This window comes from Cervus elaphus, chromosome 17 (assembly GCF_910594005.1).
Source record: "Cervus elaphus chromosome 17, mCerEla1.1, whole genome shotgun sequence".
Taxonomy (NCBI): domain Eukaryota; kingdom Metazoa; phylum Chordata; class Mammalia; order Artiodactyla; family Cervidae; genus Cervus; species Cervus elaphus.
Genome location: NC_057831.1, coordinates 27,392,092 through 27,406,576, shown reverse-complemented (window position 1 = coordinate 27,406,576; position 14,485 = coordinate 27,392,092). Strand labels below are relative to the sequence as shown.

At 47.3% G+C, this 14,485-nt stretch overlaps 1 protein-coding gene across 4 annotated transcripts in view; it reads right to left on the bottom strand.

Moving 5' to 3' along the window:
* Nucleotides 1-14,485, bottom strand: part of TSPAN5 (tetraspanin 5) — a 178,445-nt gene that overhangs the window by 21,035 nt on the left and 142,925 nt on the right. For 3 of the 4 annotated variants that reach the window (XM_043871160.1, XM_043871163.1, XM_043871162.1), the window contains exon 2: nucleotides 11,609-11,659. The exons of the other annotated variant lie outside the window; for it this stretch is intronic. In XM_043871160.1, coding sequence (XP_043727095.1) covers nucleotides 11,609-11,659 — 51 coding nt within the window. The remainder of the gene's footprint in view (nucleotides 1-11,608; nucleotides 11,660-14,485) is intronic. 4 annotated transcript variants of the gene reach the window in all.

Here is a 14,485-nt window from a genome sequence, read left to right as displayed (position 1 = left end):
CTGCCATGTTCTCCTCCAAGGGAACTTCCCTACCCAGGGATCGAACTCCTGTCTCTTACAACTCCTGCCTTGGCAGGCGGGTTCTTTACCACTAGTGCCACCTGGGAAGACCCTGGTATGTCTCAGTCAGGATGTGAAAAACCAGCCCATCTTCCCTCCAACTTCCATCTCCTCATCAGCACCTCATGCATTCAATAATCTCTGGAATTTAAGTCATTTCTTTCCAGGGTTCTGCAATCAAGGACTATGTTCTGAGCGTCACTGTTTCTTCCTGGAAGAGGTTTCTACACACGTGCAGATCTGAACATGCAAGCAAACTCCAGGAGGGTTTCAAGCCCATAAACCTCAGGAGCATCTGTGGTTTTCTCTAGCAGCACAGAGCGGCCTCTGTGTGCCACCTGGCAAGCTTCAGTTTCTTTTCTCTCAACTCACACAGCAAAAAAAAAAAAAAGGCAAAAATAGCATCAATAAGCCCCTATGGTCTGGGACTCTTCTGCTTTGGCATATACGAGCACATTCCTTCCAGCGGCTGGATGAGAAACAGAGAGACAAGCCTATGGAATGTGCAGGCACAACCAGGCCAGATGGGCCCCTTTGAGATTTACGATTCTGCGTCCCGCCTCACCCACCCTCTCTACACTACTACACTGAGGGAAACTGCCACCAGTTTTCCTAGAGAAAGAGGGGGAGCAGCATTTCCTTACTTGAGCAAGGATGCCACGACAGGACAGTTTCAAGAAAATGAGCTACTTGGAAGGGGTGGCCCTGGAGAGCTGGTAACAATGACCATAGGAAGTCCAAGCTGGGCCACAGGGCCACCTGCCCCCCAACAACTCATCAGAGATCCTCTAAAGATGTTACAGGGCAAAGTTGTTCTGCACACCCCAGAACCCCCATCTGTCTTAAGGAATTGCTGCAGCATCCAGGGAGAGGATGTAGAGAGACAGGAGCTCGCTGGGACCTGAGCAGTTCAGGGAGAGGTAAGGGCACAGGGCAGCGTAACTCACAGCCTGGCAAAGAGACACGAGGTTAAGGGAAGACCGGACGCTTTCAAGACATGTGGTTTCCCGTATTTTTCTTGTCAGAAAAGGTCACGGTGAGATTCAAGCAATCCTTTCTTGAAGATAAAAAATGGCCATGACCTGCTTTTGCGGTGAGGAAGAAGAAGAGAGGCAGTCGTCTCTCAGGGCTCCAGAAAATCCTGCAACTGAGCCACCGATGGGGAGGCCAGCCATGCGGTGCCCTCGCTGGTACCGCGCTCAGGCCACGAAACCACCTCCGCCACCTGGGTGGAGCAACTGCCTCTTGGAACAAGGAAACACAGCCAGCTGCAAAAGTGTCACTTTTCAAAAACCCAGCATGTTCCGAGCCACTCTCTGGGTATTTCACGTCCATGTGCAGAAGGTGAGAAACATATCCAGAATATTCCTAAGTAAAAAGTTTAAACTGAAATATGTAATAGAGGCTCTGGTCAGAGTGTCCCTGCAACTAAAGCAAAAAAACAAAAACCAAACAACAAACGAAAAGTCTAACGTGGTGGTAGGTGATCACTGTATTCTAGAGCTTCAGAGGTGCACAACTCATTCAGTTCCTGAGCAAACAGTTTCCTGGGAATCACCTGAGAGGTGCCAGGTACTGTGCAAGTCATGGATATTCAGAGTGAACATATGGGGACACCCTCAGGAGCTAGTCTAGGGGGGACAGGTTAGGAGGAGGGTTCTGGGAAGAGGTATTAGTGTGTGTTATGTGAGTGTACATGGGAGGGGCAGAGGGTCATGTCCACAAGTGCAGAGACACAGTGGCAAGACCTGGCCCCCCACGGGTGTACATGTGACTGTCACGAGTGGTGAGAGGAGACAGGCTGGCAGAGCGCGGCTGGGTTTGACTCTGAAGGCATTCTGAGCAGAGGAGGGTCACGTGTGAATTCGGAAAGCTCACTCCTTGGGCAGCACGTAGGGGCTGAGGAAGCTGCTGGGAGGCCCTGTGGTGATGCTGAATTGTGGGATGAAAGCCATGTAAGAGCCACACGACTGAGCGCTGACTCTGCCAGGCATGGAGCTACCTGGATAATTTCTCTCAGTTAACTTTCCAGGTACGACTATTCTCCATGGCAGCACACAGACCCAGAGACGGAGTAACTTGCCAGGTGACCCAGGTGAGAAAGTGGCAGAGCAGGGGTTTGAGCCCCACCACCTGATCCCAGAGCAGCCTTCCAACCATGATGCTCTACTGTCTAAAGAGAAAAAGCAGCAGTGGGCAAGACTGTTCTTGTTTCCAGTGTAACATCATATGTGCGTGCATGCGTACTAAGTCATTCGGTTGTGTCCAACTCCTTGCAACACTATGGACTACAGCCCATCAGGCTCCTCTGTCCATGGGTTCTCCAGGCATGAATACTGGAGTGGGTTGCCATGCCCTTCTCCAGGGGATCTTCCTGACCCAGGGATCAAACCCGAGTCTCTTATGTCTCCTTCACTGGCAGGCAGGTTCTTTACCACTGGCACCAGCTGGGAAACATATACCTATCTCTAAAATGTTAAGGAAAATATGGTAGTCTTACTTCAGACTTTACTGATCACGATCTGAAAACCCAAGTGAATAGGATGACCTCTTGCTGTGTGTGTGCATGCGCGCACGCACATACACACACACACACACCATGAAGCAGAGAACTTACTTGTCTTATACACCACAGTGAAATCAAGGGGGTGAGGGGTTGGGTTATGGAATGAGATTTCTCGGGAGAAAGCAGTTGCTGTGTTGTGTGACTCTACTTCCTAGATAAGGGAGCAGATTTCTTTTTATCCAAAACCTAGTAAGGAAGTTTCAAGAAGATCCCTGAGGAAGCTTGGAGACATCAGGTCTGGGCAGGGGTACTGGGTGGCCATCTAGAACAGGGATGCCACCCAGCTGAAGGGAACCACAAGGTAGAAGGAGTCTCGGAGAAACTTCAAAAGGACCAAGGCACCATCCCCTTTACCACCTGCCAGGCCCAGAGAGCAAAGCTGCACCCACATTTCTGCCCTGGCAGGAAGTGGGGAGAGAAACCTCAGGGGGATCGGGGGCGGGGGGAAACAGGAGGAAGCAGGGGGCAAAGGCCCCACCCCTTCCTCTCTCCAGGGGCTGAAGGTTGAGTGTGCCAGGCAAGGCAAACATTTTAAAGCAAAGAGGGGTTTGGGGTTTCCATTTTTATCCCGCCCTGTCGAATAACCGGGCTTCCCTGGTGGCTCAGATGGTAAAGAATCTGCCTACAGTGCGGGAGACCTGGGTTCAATCCCTGCGTCAGAAAGATCCCCTGGACAAGGAAATGGCAACCCACTCCAGTATTCTTGCCTGGAGAATTCCATGGACAGAGGGGGGCACCAGTCGATGATGTTGCAAAGAGTCAGACATGACTGAGTGACTAGCATTTTCATTTCTAATAACTGGGCCTGGACTGGTGCCTAAAATGAGAAGGCATGCGTGTTAAGTCGCTTCAGTTATGTCCAACTCTGTGCGACCCTATGGACTGCAGTCACCAGGCCCCTCTGTTCATGGGATTTCTCCAGGCAAGAAGACTGGAGTGGGATGTTATTTCCTCCTCCAGGAGATCTTCCTGACCCAGGGTAGGACTGCAGTATCTGAGGGTGGACAACAAAGACACTCAATTTTTGACCCACCTGAATTTTCATTCCTGATAAATTTCTCTGCAAAAAAGTTTACAGGGACATACAAAAAAGAGAAAAATTAAGGTTTTTTTCTGCTAACATATTTCATGCCTCTGCTGAGCATACTGGCTACAGCACCTCAGACCACAGGCTGACTTTCCAGGTACTCAACAAAAGCTGTTCAGTTTGCAGATTTTCAACTGCAACAGAGAACCTGCGGGGATTACATGGACAATTGAGAAAGAGATGCAAACTTACATTTCAGTCCACTTAATGAAGCCTTCAAAAGTATTCTCGGCATCTCAGAAATGTCTGCTTAAAGTACTTTCTCAGGAGAGGCAAGCATTTTTCTCTTTAAGTTGCCTGGGTAACTGCTGCCACCTACCACTTCCCTCTGGCTACCTTGACCACCACCGTTATGAATTGGTTGAATCACTGCATCTCCTTGTCTAACTTTTCCTTCCTGGGAAAATAGGGAACGTTCTTCCAAGTTGAGCCTACTGTACAATCGTGACAGGCAGCAACTGTGGGTTCTGAAGTGAGACTGGCATTACAGGCAGTGGTCAGGGGGAAGGCCTCCAGGAGAAAGACTCAGGACAAACTCCCCAGGACAGACAGGGAGAAAAGTGAGAGAGACTCAAGAGCTCCTCTCATGGCCATCCTGCCTGCCAGGGCCAGCACTGTGCCCCAGCTCCCTCCTGCCAGGCCAGGAGAGTGCAGTGACAGATGAGGGGGGGACTCGGGAGGGAGACCCCATGAGGTCTTCCACAATGTATACAGCTCTCCAGCACATTCTCATTTGTGTGGTCAAGAGCACCCGGCATCTGAGACCCAGGAGGCACGGTGCTAGACCTGAGCATAATGGGCTGGAGAAGACAGGCTCCTGCCCTCAAGGAGCTTCCAGGTCACACCAGCCAGGCCAGGTTCGCCCTCCACCCAGAGGGCTGGTGCGGTGTGAGCGGTGGCAGGAGGTGCAAGAGGACTCAAGAGCGCATGGAGGACCAGGGAAGCGCACTCTTCCCACTTGGAAAAGCCGAGTCTCCCCCTTGCCCTCAACAGTGTTGGCGGCAGCAGCTCCACTTGCAACTTAGTGATCTATCACCCAGCCTCTTGCCCCTAAGAATAAAGTCAAAAGCATTAACATGGGAATCCCCTGGCGGTTCAGTGGTTAGGACTCCTCACTTCCATTGCCGAGGGCCCAAGGTTCAATCTGGGTTGGGGAAGTCAAATTGCATAAAATCCCGCATAAAGCAGGGAAAAGGTATAAACGCTGGGCAAAACGGAAGAGGGAAGATATCCCCAATTCTTCCTTAAGTCAAGACAATCATACACAGATTACCATTTACACACCAGAAATAATTTTCTTCCCCTGGATGTTAGATATCTGCTGTTTCTAACACTGAACCCCTACCATATCAGAGATCAGAAACCACGTGTCGCTTTACTTCCTTTTAGGCTGTAAGAACAGATAACATGCTTACTAGAGGTCTGAATTTTACAGCCAGGGTTGAAAAGAATGCCTTCATCTTCCCTTTGCTCATTCATTCTCCCACAAGCAATGTTTCTTGAATGTCTATTACGTGTCAGTTAATGTTCTAAGCACTAGAGTGTAGTAGTAAGCAGAAGTCCCTGTTTGGGGCGGGGGGGAAATCCGTGTGAGTGGTAAGTCCTTTGACAACACAGAGGGAGGGAAAGGCACACAGAAGTGGAGAAAGGGGCTGGGACTAGCGTGAGAGGGGCTGCTTCAAACGGGCCAGGGAGGCCTGCAGACGAAGGTGAGCCTGGAGCAGAGACCAGGAAGCAAAGGAAAGCAGCCTTTGGACCTCTGGGGATGAGCAGACCTGGTCCCAGGGTGGTAGATCCATCTGAGATGGTGGAGGAACAGCAAGGCGATGAGTAGGGGCTGGAGTGCAGCAGGGGAGGGCAGTGTGGGAAATAAGGACTCGGAAGTAACACAGTACTACTGCACACAGCTTTGAGTGAGACAGCAAATGCACTGGAGGGCTTGGAGTAGACATGACAGGATCTGCCTTATGCTCGAAAGAATCACTCTGGAGAATTCCCTGGCAGTCCAGTGGTTAGAAGTCCATGCTTTCACTGCTGAGGACCCAGGTTCAAACCCTGATCAAGGAATTAAGATCTCATAAGCTGTGAGTGTGGCCAAAGATAGAAAAAGTAATAATAAAAATAAAAAAGAAATAAAAGAATCACTTTGGCTGCTATCTGGAGACGGCCAGGACTGGGAGTGGAGGCACAAGAGCAGAGGCTGGGGAACAACGGAGGCGTCTACACTAACAGAGGCAAAAGGTGGCAGCTTAGACTAGTGTATAGAAGTGGAGGTGGCTGGAAGAAATCCTACTCTCGGTGCAGTTTCAAAACAGAGCTGACAGTGTTTGCTGACAGACCGAATGCGGCATGAAAGAAAAGACAAGGTTGTCAAGAATACCCAAGCAAGTGAAGAGGACTGAGCCGTCATCTCCTGCAACTGAGAAGAGAAGGTGTGAGGGGAGATTTCAGGACTGTTTCTCTGGGTTCTGAAGCTTCAGAAGCCTGGCGGGCCTTTCAGCAGAGATGCTGGGCATGAGACTGGGGTTCAGAGGAGGCCAGGGCCAAGATGTAAATTTGGAAGTCATCAGTGATCAATGATGCTTGAGGCCCTGAGCCTGAATGAGAACTCCCAGAGCGCGAGTGAAGAGAAACAAGGGGTTTCTCCAGAATTCAGAGGTTCAAGTGGCAGCCGGACTTTGCAAACAAGTATGAGAAGGCACTACTAATGAGGTATGAAACCCAAGAATGTGACGGTCTTGGGAGCCAAGAAGGAAAGTGTTCCTAGAAGAATGATAAACATGCCTCAGTCCTCACTTGACTGATAAAGGTTTCTGGGTACCTGGGCAAGAAAATGATGTTCAATGAGAAAGTGCTGGCCAGGTTCACATGAGTCCTAGGCTAGTTTTTCAGAGAAAAGCCAAGATGCAGAAAGACAGTCTGATATAATGACAAGTAGATGGATTAGAGACTCCTTGACTAACGACACCCAAGGGCACACACAAGTCAATGATGTCAACCCCAAAGGAAATTTCCAGTGACATGTCACTGGGTTCTGTCCTCGGCCTGTTCAATATGTCACTGCCTTCTATCACTGATAACTATACTTGACTGCAATCAGAAAAATACAGGAAGCTTGTAAAAAAGCTTCCGGTGTCCACACCCAAGACCTACTGAATCCGAATTTGCCAGGTAGCACTAGGGCAAGGAGTTAAAGGAAGGTCTGAGTTAAAAGGAGGACTTGAGCAAGGATGTTGATCAAAAGTACGGCTAAAACCAAGCTGAGCGGAGTGGGGAATGTGCTGGTTGACAGAGCACAGAGCCTCCAGCTCCAAAGCAATCTCTGCAGGTAGACAGGCAGGTAGAACAGACCTGGGGCAATCTGGACTCTTGCGTCTGCCTCTGAAAATCAACCAGATGTGAGACGGAGGGAGGAAACCCAGCTGGACCTGGACCCACCTGAGACCCCTCAGTGATACACTGTGTGACCTCAAGTGGTATTGAGAGCTGACAGGAGAAAGGGGACGTGATCCGGCCATACCCTCTACGGCCCCTAAAGCATCCTCTCCCTGGAGAAGAGGACCCATAGGGAGGTCAGAGGCGCGAGATCAAGACGGTGGAGGGATCCCCCACCTCCGCCAGAGCCTGGAAACTCACAAGGAGCCACACCAAGGACTAATACAGAGAAGGGCTTACAATGGGACGCAATGGGGCAGACCTACATTCCATGAATGAAAACCAGTAGGACATGATTCTAATTTGGCAGGAGGAAGGTCTTTCGAATAGTAAGAGGAACCCAGAGAAAAGTATGAGTGCTTTGCCCCAGGAACGGTTCAACTTCCATACACTCCAAATTAGCACGAACTGCAATGTATTACTTTATTTATAGATCTCCTGGAGGAGGAAATGGCAACTCACTCTAGTATTCTTGCTTGGAGAATCCCATGGACAGAGGAGCCTAGCAGGCTACAGTCCATGGGGTCGCAAAGCATCTGACATGACTGAAATGTAGTTTATGTACAGAAGCACCCCCACCCTAGAACAAACTAGCACTCATAGTTTATGTATATAAGCACGCGCATCCTAGAACATACATTCCCTGAGGAATTACATGCCCAGAATCCAGCGCAAGCCATGCGCCATGCTGTGTGCTCAATAATGTTCTTTGAATGGATGAGGTGATTACTGCTGGACGCTGCCAAGCTTGTTGTGGCAGTAATTCATGCAACATGACTGTTAACGTTCCTTCTAAAACCGCAGATCCTATGATTTCTGAAAAATTGAGCATAAACCAGTTTCCCCTGGAGACACATTCATCCTTTGCATCTTGACTGTGATCTGGAAGTTAGATTAAATGTATTATTTAATTATTATGTCTAATATTCAACTGTAATATTAGTCCTAAATCTCAGCCTGGTATTAAGTAAGAGAGGTAACGATTTTTGCCTCCAATGTTTCTGTGCTCCACATAAAAATGTGCAAAACCCCATCTATGAAAGAAATCTGATCCTTCCAGCCGTGACCCAGTTTGGGGATTTACCCTCTGGGTCTCTTTTCAAGTAAATGTCACCACATCTCCGTTGGGGGAATTTACTGATTCACAGGCTGGTGTGACCCGCCCTGCAGGTGCATGCGGCCGTCACCCTCAGCCGGCTGCGGTTCACCTCAGAACATCATCCCAGCAGTGGCCTGGTCTAGCTTAGAACTTATCCCCAAGGGCTTCAGCGGAGCAGCCTCTGCAGCTACCAAGTCAATCAATGAACATCACACCCTCCTTAAGAGACCCCAGAACAAAGCCGTTTCTCAGTCCACAGATCAGAGCCTGGAATGCTCCTAAAATCTGAGGCAGCTTCCAAAGCCCCCATTCTCTGCTGGTGCCCATGTAGAAGTGGACGCATTACACCAGGGCATCCAAGGAATGGAACCATGTCCCAGAAAGCGTGGACCTTACACCAGGCCCAGTGTGGGGAGCCACCCCACTTCATCCTCACAGCAACCCTACAAGCTGACATGAGTGTCCTTTGCATAAACCAGGGAAGGGTACCCAGAGACGCTAAACCACCTGCCCAAAGTCACACTGACAGCAAAGGAAGGAGTCGCTATTTGAACTCTGGTCTTTCAGCCCCAGAGCTGTGCTTTTTTTTTTCCCCCCTCATGGCAACCAGAGTGATCTTAAAACAAAAGCCAGATTAGGACACTCCCTTAAAGCCCTGGTAACTTCCTCTCATTCAACCTCTACAGGCCCTGCCCCTCCGGACTCTGCCTGCCTCTCTGGCCACCTGCCTTACATCTGGTTCTCCCTTCCTACTGGCCTTCCTGTTCCTCGGAATCGCTAAGTGCCTGACTCAGGGCCACTGGACTTGCCATTTCCTCTGCCTAGAATGCTATTCCCCCAGTGCTCTGCAGACCCCTCTTGACTTCATCCAGGCGCTCCAGTGCCCCCTTGTCAGGGAGGCCGTTCCCAAGTGCTCTATCTAAAAGAGATCCCTTTCGGGGCTTTCCCAGTGGCTCAGGGGTAAAGAATCCACCTGCCAAAACAAGAGACACAGGTTTGATTCCTGGTCTAGGAAGATTCCACATGCTTCAGAGCAACTAAATCCATGCAGCACACTTACTAAGCCTGTGCTCTAAAGCCCAGGAGCTGTAACTACGAAGCCCAGGAGTTGCAACTTCTGCAGCCCATGCGCCCTAGAGCCTGTGCTCCCCAAGAGAAGCCACTGCACTGCGGCTGGAGAGTAGCCCCCGCTCACGACAGCTAGGAAAAAGCCCGCACAGCAACAAAGACCCAACACAGCCAAAAATTAATTCACAAAAAATAAGAGAGACCCTCTTCCCCACCACTCTCTAAGTGGCCCTTACTCTCTACCTTGCGTTCCTCAGCACTCATCCACACCTGCACACGTGTCCCTGACTAGTTAACTGCTTACTGCTGGGGTCCCCACTAAAGACAAGCCCCAGGGGACAGGGACTCAGCATCATTTGCTGCTGCATCCCCACCCCCAGACTCAGGGCCCAAATACAAGGCCAGTGCGCACCATACTGGGCTGTTACGTGTCCTTTACCCTCCGCTACCTCCACAGAGTCCCAGCTCACAACCCCACCATAACTCCAGCTCTGCAGAGAAGCCTTCCCGTTGCTGATACCAGCCCTGACAAAGGAGGGAACTGCTATTTTATCCGTCCCCAGAGACCACATCATCCCCTTGCTCTGATGTTTGTATGATACTGCCGGTTTTAGAATTTTGTGATTTTATCAAAAAAGAGACATCAGGGTGACTGATAAGACAAAAGGATAATTATATTTCACAAAGAGAAAAACCTTCAAAACAACATATTGTCTGTTTATTGCTAGAACAGACAATTAGTTCATATAATGCCTTCCAGCATCTTTTCAGAGCAGATAGAAATGGACTGATTAAAAAAGAGTTATACAAAGCTATATGATCTGGCCCTGAACCAAAAGAGGGCTTCTAAAAGTGGAATTTCTGAGATTCCACCAGTACAAACCTCCAAGCTTATAAAGGGATCGAGGCAGAAGCTGATCATAATCCAAAAGAAGGTCAGTTATTCAACAGAAAAGTTTCTGGAGATAAAATTCTCTCTGTTTTGGGAACTTAATTTGTTTCCCTTGATGTATAGTCACCACTCTTCCTCATGAGGTTGCTGGAAGGTGGTTCATTTTCCATAAACATTTCACAATCTGTACAAGTATTCTGAAAATAAACAGATGGCGGTTCAATTTCAAAACTCTGGATTTACTTTGAGTTTTACTGGATACAATCTATCTAAACATTGTTTTACTTGTGGAAATGCGTTCTTGCAGCTGAAGGGCTTTGTTTGCTGGACTTTCTTAGTTTTTTTTCTCCTTTCCTAATACACAGACCACTTCAAAGGAATGCCTGACTCCAGGCCTTGGTCAAGCTCAGAGGGTGAAATGTCAATGTGATAAGAGAATGGTCTTCTGGGAAAATTTCAGCTAACATCTTAGTTTACAACTTTTAACCAATCCATCCACTCCCTCACTCTCATAGGTGGGAGATGATAAAGCTTTACTGTGTAGCCAAATACCAGAACAGATAAAATGCTGCCAATGATCTCATGTCCAAAGAAGGAAGAAAAAAGGAGTATATATTTATTTTAATTCCACTGCTTGGCGTCAGGAGGAGAAGCTGCAGAAAAAAACTTAAAAGGTATGAATGGGAAGGGAAGTGGAGGAATGGACACAGGGAGGTGTTGTCCTGAGGGTGTTATTTACAAAATAAACCACCCAGAACACTGTGTCTTCATATAGCCTTCTCCATAGATCCAGATTTATTCTTTTACTGTGCAATATTTGATGACAAAGTTTGGATATTCCTTAACATTTCCAATCAGCACACTAGTGTTCACACTCTTTAGCAACACTGATAAGTTTATCTGATTTTCAAACATGAATTATATCTAGTTTCCTCCATACCATACCACATGCTAATAGCTTAGCACATAATGTTCACACTCAAATATCAATTTCATGGCTTGAATAATCTTCCAAAGGGTTTTTTAAAAAGTAAAAGAGAAAAAAAGGATCCAGGTGCTTATTCAGAATTGTTAGTATTATTTATATGCATTACTGAAATTCTTGTGCCAGAGTGAGGCCATGCTCCATGGGAACATGTCTCTCTGGCGAACTGATAAAATTCCAATTACACATTATGTTTATGCACGTGTGTTGTTACTTCTGTAATTATTTTGGTGCAGTGACCAATTCAGGCTCCATTCTGGAGTCTTTGAACTGTGACATTGTTTTTCAGGGGTATTTTTTCATTAAAGAGCCATGTTTCCATACACTTGGCAGTTATCAAAGAGGAAAAAGAGACAGCATATAACGTGCAGCTTCTTACAAGCAAAATGTGTGCATTTTAATGATGTTTGACTTACTTTTTCATTCCACGCCCAGAGACCAATTCCAAGAAATGCTATTCCCAAAAACTGAAAGAAAGCAAGAAAGTGGTATAAGTATGAGGGTAAATGCCATATTTTTACTAGTACAAACAAAGTTTCAATCTTTTTTTTGTTACTTTATCTGCTGAGAAAGTTTTCTGTAATATCTAACGGTCTTCAACAGGAAAAGAAATACCACCATCCCCTTGATAAAATTATTACTGCATTAAGAACAGCACTTGCTTAGAAGTCATTCAGATTATAAAGAATAATAATTAGGTAGAATCTTGAATAAAATTAAAGTCATCAATAATGTCTAATGCTGCCTTTCTGGACTGGAGAGGAAGCAGTGAGTACCCCCATAAACCTAAGCATGATGTTCACTAGAAAATGGATAACTAGGGGCATGAATTTAGCAGAGTTGGAGATTTTCTCCTTGCCTTCATGCCATCATGAATGGGCTGGGGCAGGGAGGGCCTGCAGAAACCCATCGTGTCCCTCAGACAACTCTTAATCACTCTTTCAAAAGGGAACAGGACCCTTATCAAGTCCAGGATGACCCAAAGAAAACACCTGGAATCTTTGTCAGAAACTTATAATACTTACATTGTACTTGAAAGGGCTCCCATGACTTGGTCTAAACTCAGTGCTATAACATCATGCATAACAGACAGCACACAAATAAGATGCAAGGTTGAGTTGAAAATACACAGACCCCGCCATCCATCAGCTGCGTCCAGTATGGGGCGAGGGAAGGGAGCAACAGTAACAGGGGGATAGTCCCTTTGAATCAGTTCTCACGGCATTCCATCTCCTTTAAGAGACACATTTTTCCAGCACGCTTTAACATCTCTGAAATTGGGATGTGTCTTAAAAACGATGGTGTCTCAGTTTAATTGCTTCCCCCCACCTTGACTGTACCTCAAATAATAGTGTGTCTTATAACCAGAGTTCCACGGGTCTGGTAACACATGGCACGCGGCTGTCCACCCACTCAGAGCTCGGCGATCAGGACTGGGTGTAAATGGCCACAAGGAAAGACATCTGCGTCCTCATCTTTACCATCCACAGCAACTCTGAGTTTCCCCTCCAAACCGTGAGGCGAAAAGAGGGTGGGCAGGTTGAGACTGAGGGCCATGGCACATGCTGTTTCTTTTACTAACATCTTGATCAAGTTAAACGTCAGGGAAGCTGTCCGCTGAGAGGGAGCCGCGGAGAAAATGAGAGTGAGGGTGGTTACTCTCTCCAGTTTCAGGGAAATCTGAGAAGGGTCCACCTGGCGAGGTCTTTGCCATTCGCAGCGGGGAGTCACCGACACTTTGTAGGCAATGGCTAATAAATCCAAAAAGGGGCCGGGAAAAACAGCAGGAGCAGAGGGAAAAGAGGGAACTGAAAATAACAGAGGAGTGGCTGCTCGGAAAAGGTGGTGGTGTTTTTATAAGCAGAACTTCCCAAACCCTGGACAATTATCTGACACTGCAGGGACACAGCCCTTGATGCATTCTGAGTTTCTACACAGAAAAGCTCGGCACCGTGGCCTTGATGGAGCAAAACCGAAGGACCCCTTTTTTCTAAGCCACCCTTGGTCCCGGAAGTCTGAGAACACTTAGAAAAATGTATTTTCAGCATGCCAACGAAAAACCACTATGCTCAGCCTCTCTACTGCCCTCACCAGAATGCTGTTTCACTTTACAGTTCCTATCCGAAGCCACAAACGCACCAGTCTCTCAAATGACTCAAAACGCTTCTGGATCTCTGTAGTACAAAAATAATGCCACTTAGCACATCACTCTCATTTTCATAGGTGCCAGCACAGTAGGGTAACAGGGACAAGTCCACACATGGGAGACCAGTAGACCTACATCCTTATTGATATCAAACTCAGCTCAAATCCCAGACTTTCTCCTGTGAAAGCATTTTGCGGACAAAGGCAGGTCACTCCCCTGACGCAGTAAATCACAGTGTCATCACAAGCAATGGTGGGATGCTGTGACAGAGGACACCATGGTCTACTGTCCCTCTTGCTAAGGAGGGCAGACAGGTCATCGCTGAGGTCCCCTGCCTCATTGCTAACATTAAGTTCTTTTTTTTTTTTTTTTCATTTATTTTTATTAGTTGGAGGCTAATTACTTTACAATATTGTAGTGGTTTTTGCCATACATTGACATGAATCAGCCATGGATTTACATGTGTTCCCCATCCTGATCCCCCCTCCCACCTCCCTCCCCATCCGATCCCTCTGGGTCTTTCCAGTGCACCAGCCCCGAGCACTTGTCTCATGCATCCAACCTGGGCTGGTGATCTGTTTCACCCCTGCCTCATTGCTAACATTAAGTTCTCTTTATTACTTGTCAGGCACTGTGCCTAATGCTTTTTGTATGCCATGTCTCTCTTAAACATCACAACAATTTATTCTGAAAGAGGCATTATTATTAACTCCATTTTAAGAAAGATTAATTTGCTCAGAGGCACATAGCTTCTGAGTGAAGAAGCAGAGATTTGGACCAACATGAATGTAACACCAAGGTTCGTGTTCTTACCAGTAGTGATAAGTCCCTATTTTCCTCTGTGGGACAGAAAGTTGATACATTCAGGTTAGAAGTATATGGGATATGATGAAGACATCATATGTACCCACCCAAGGAAGCAATGGAAAGTTGAGAGGGTAAAAAGAGATGAGAACCTTGCCTTCACATGAAGAACTGGCTGTAGAACAGACATTCCCCATGCTGGTGACAGCGACGGAGTAACACAGAAAACAGAAATTCAGTGGTGGGTCAACTTTCTCCTCTTTGAATAATCTTTTTCTTTGAAAAAGAAAGATTATTTGTCACCCTGAAAAAATCTTTTTCTTTCCCAAATCATATAAACAGA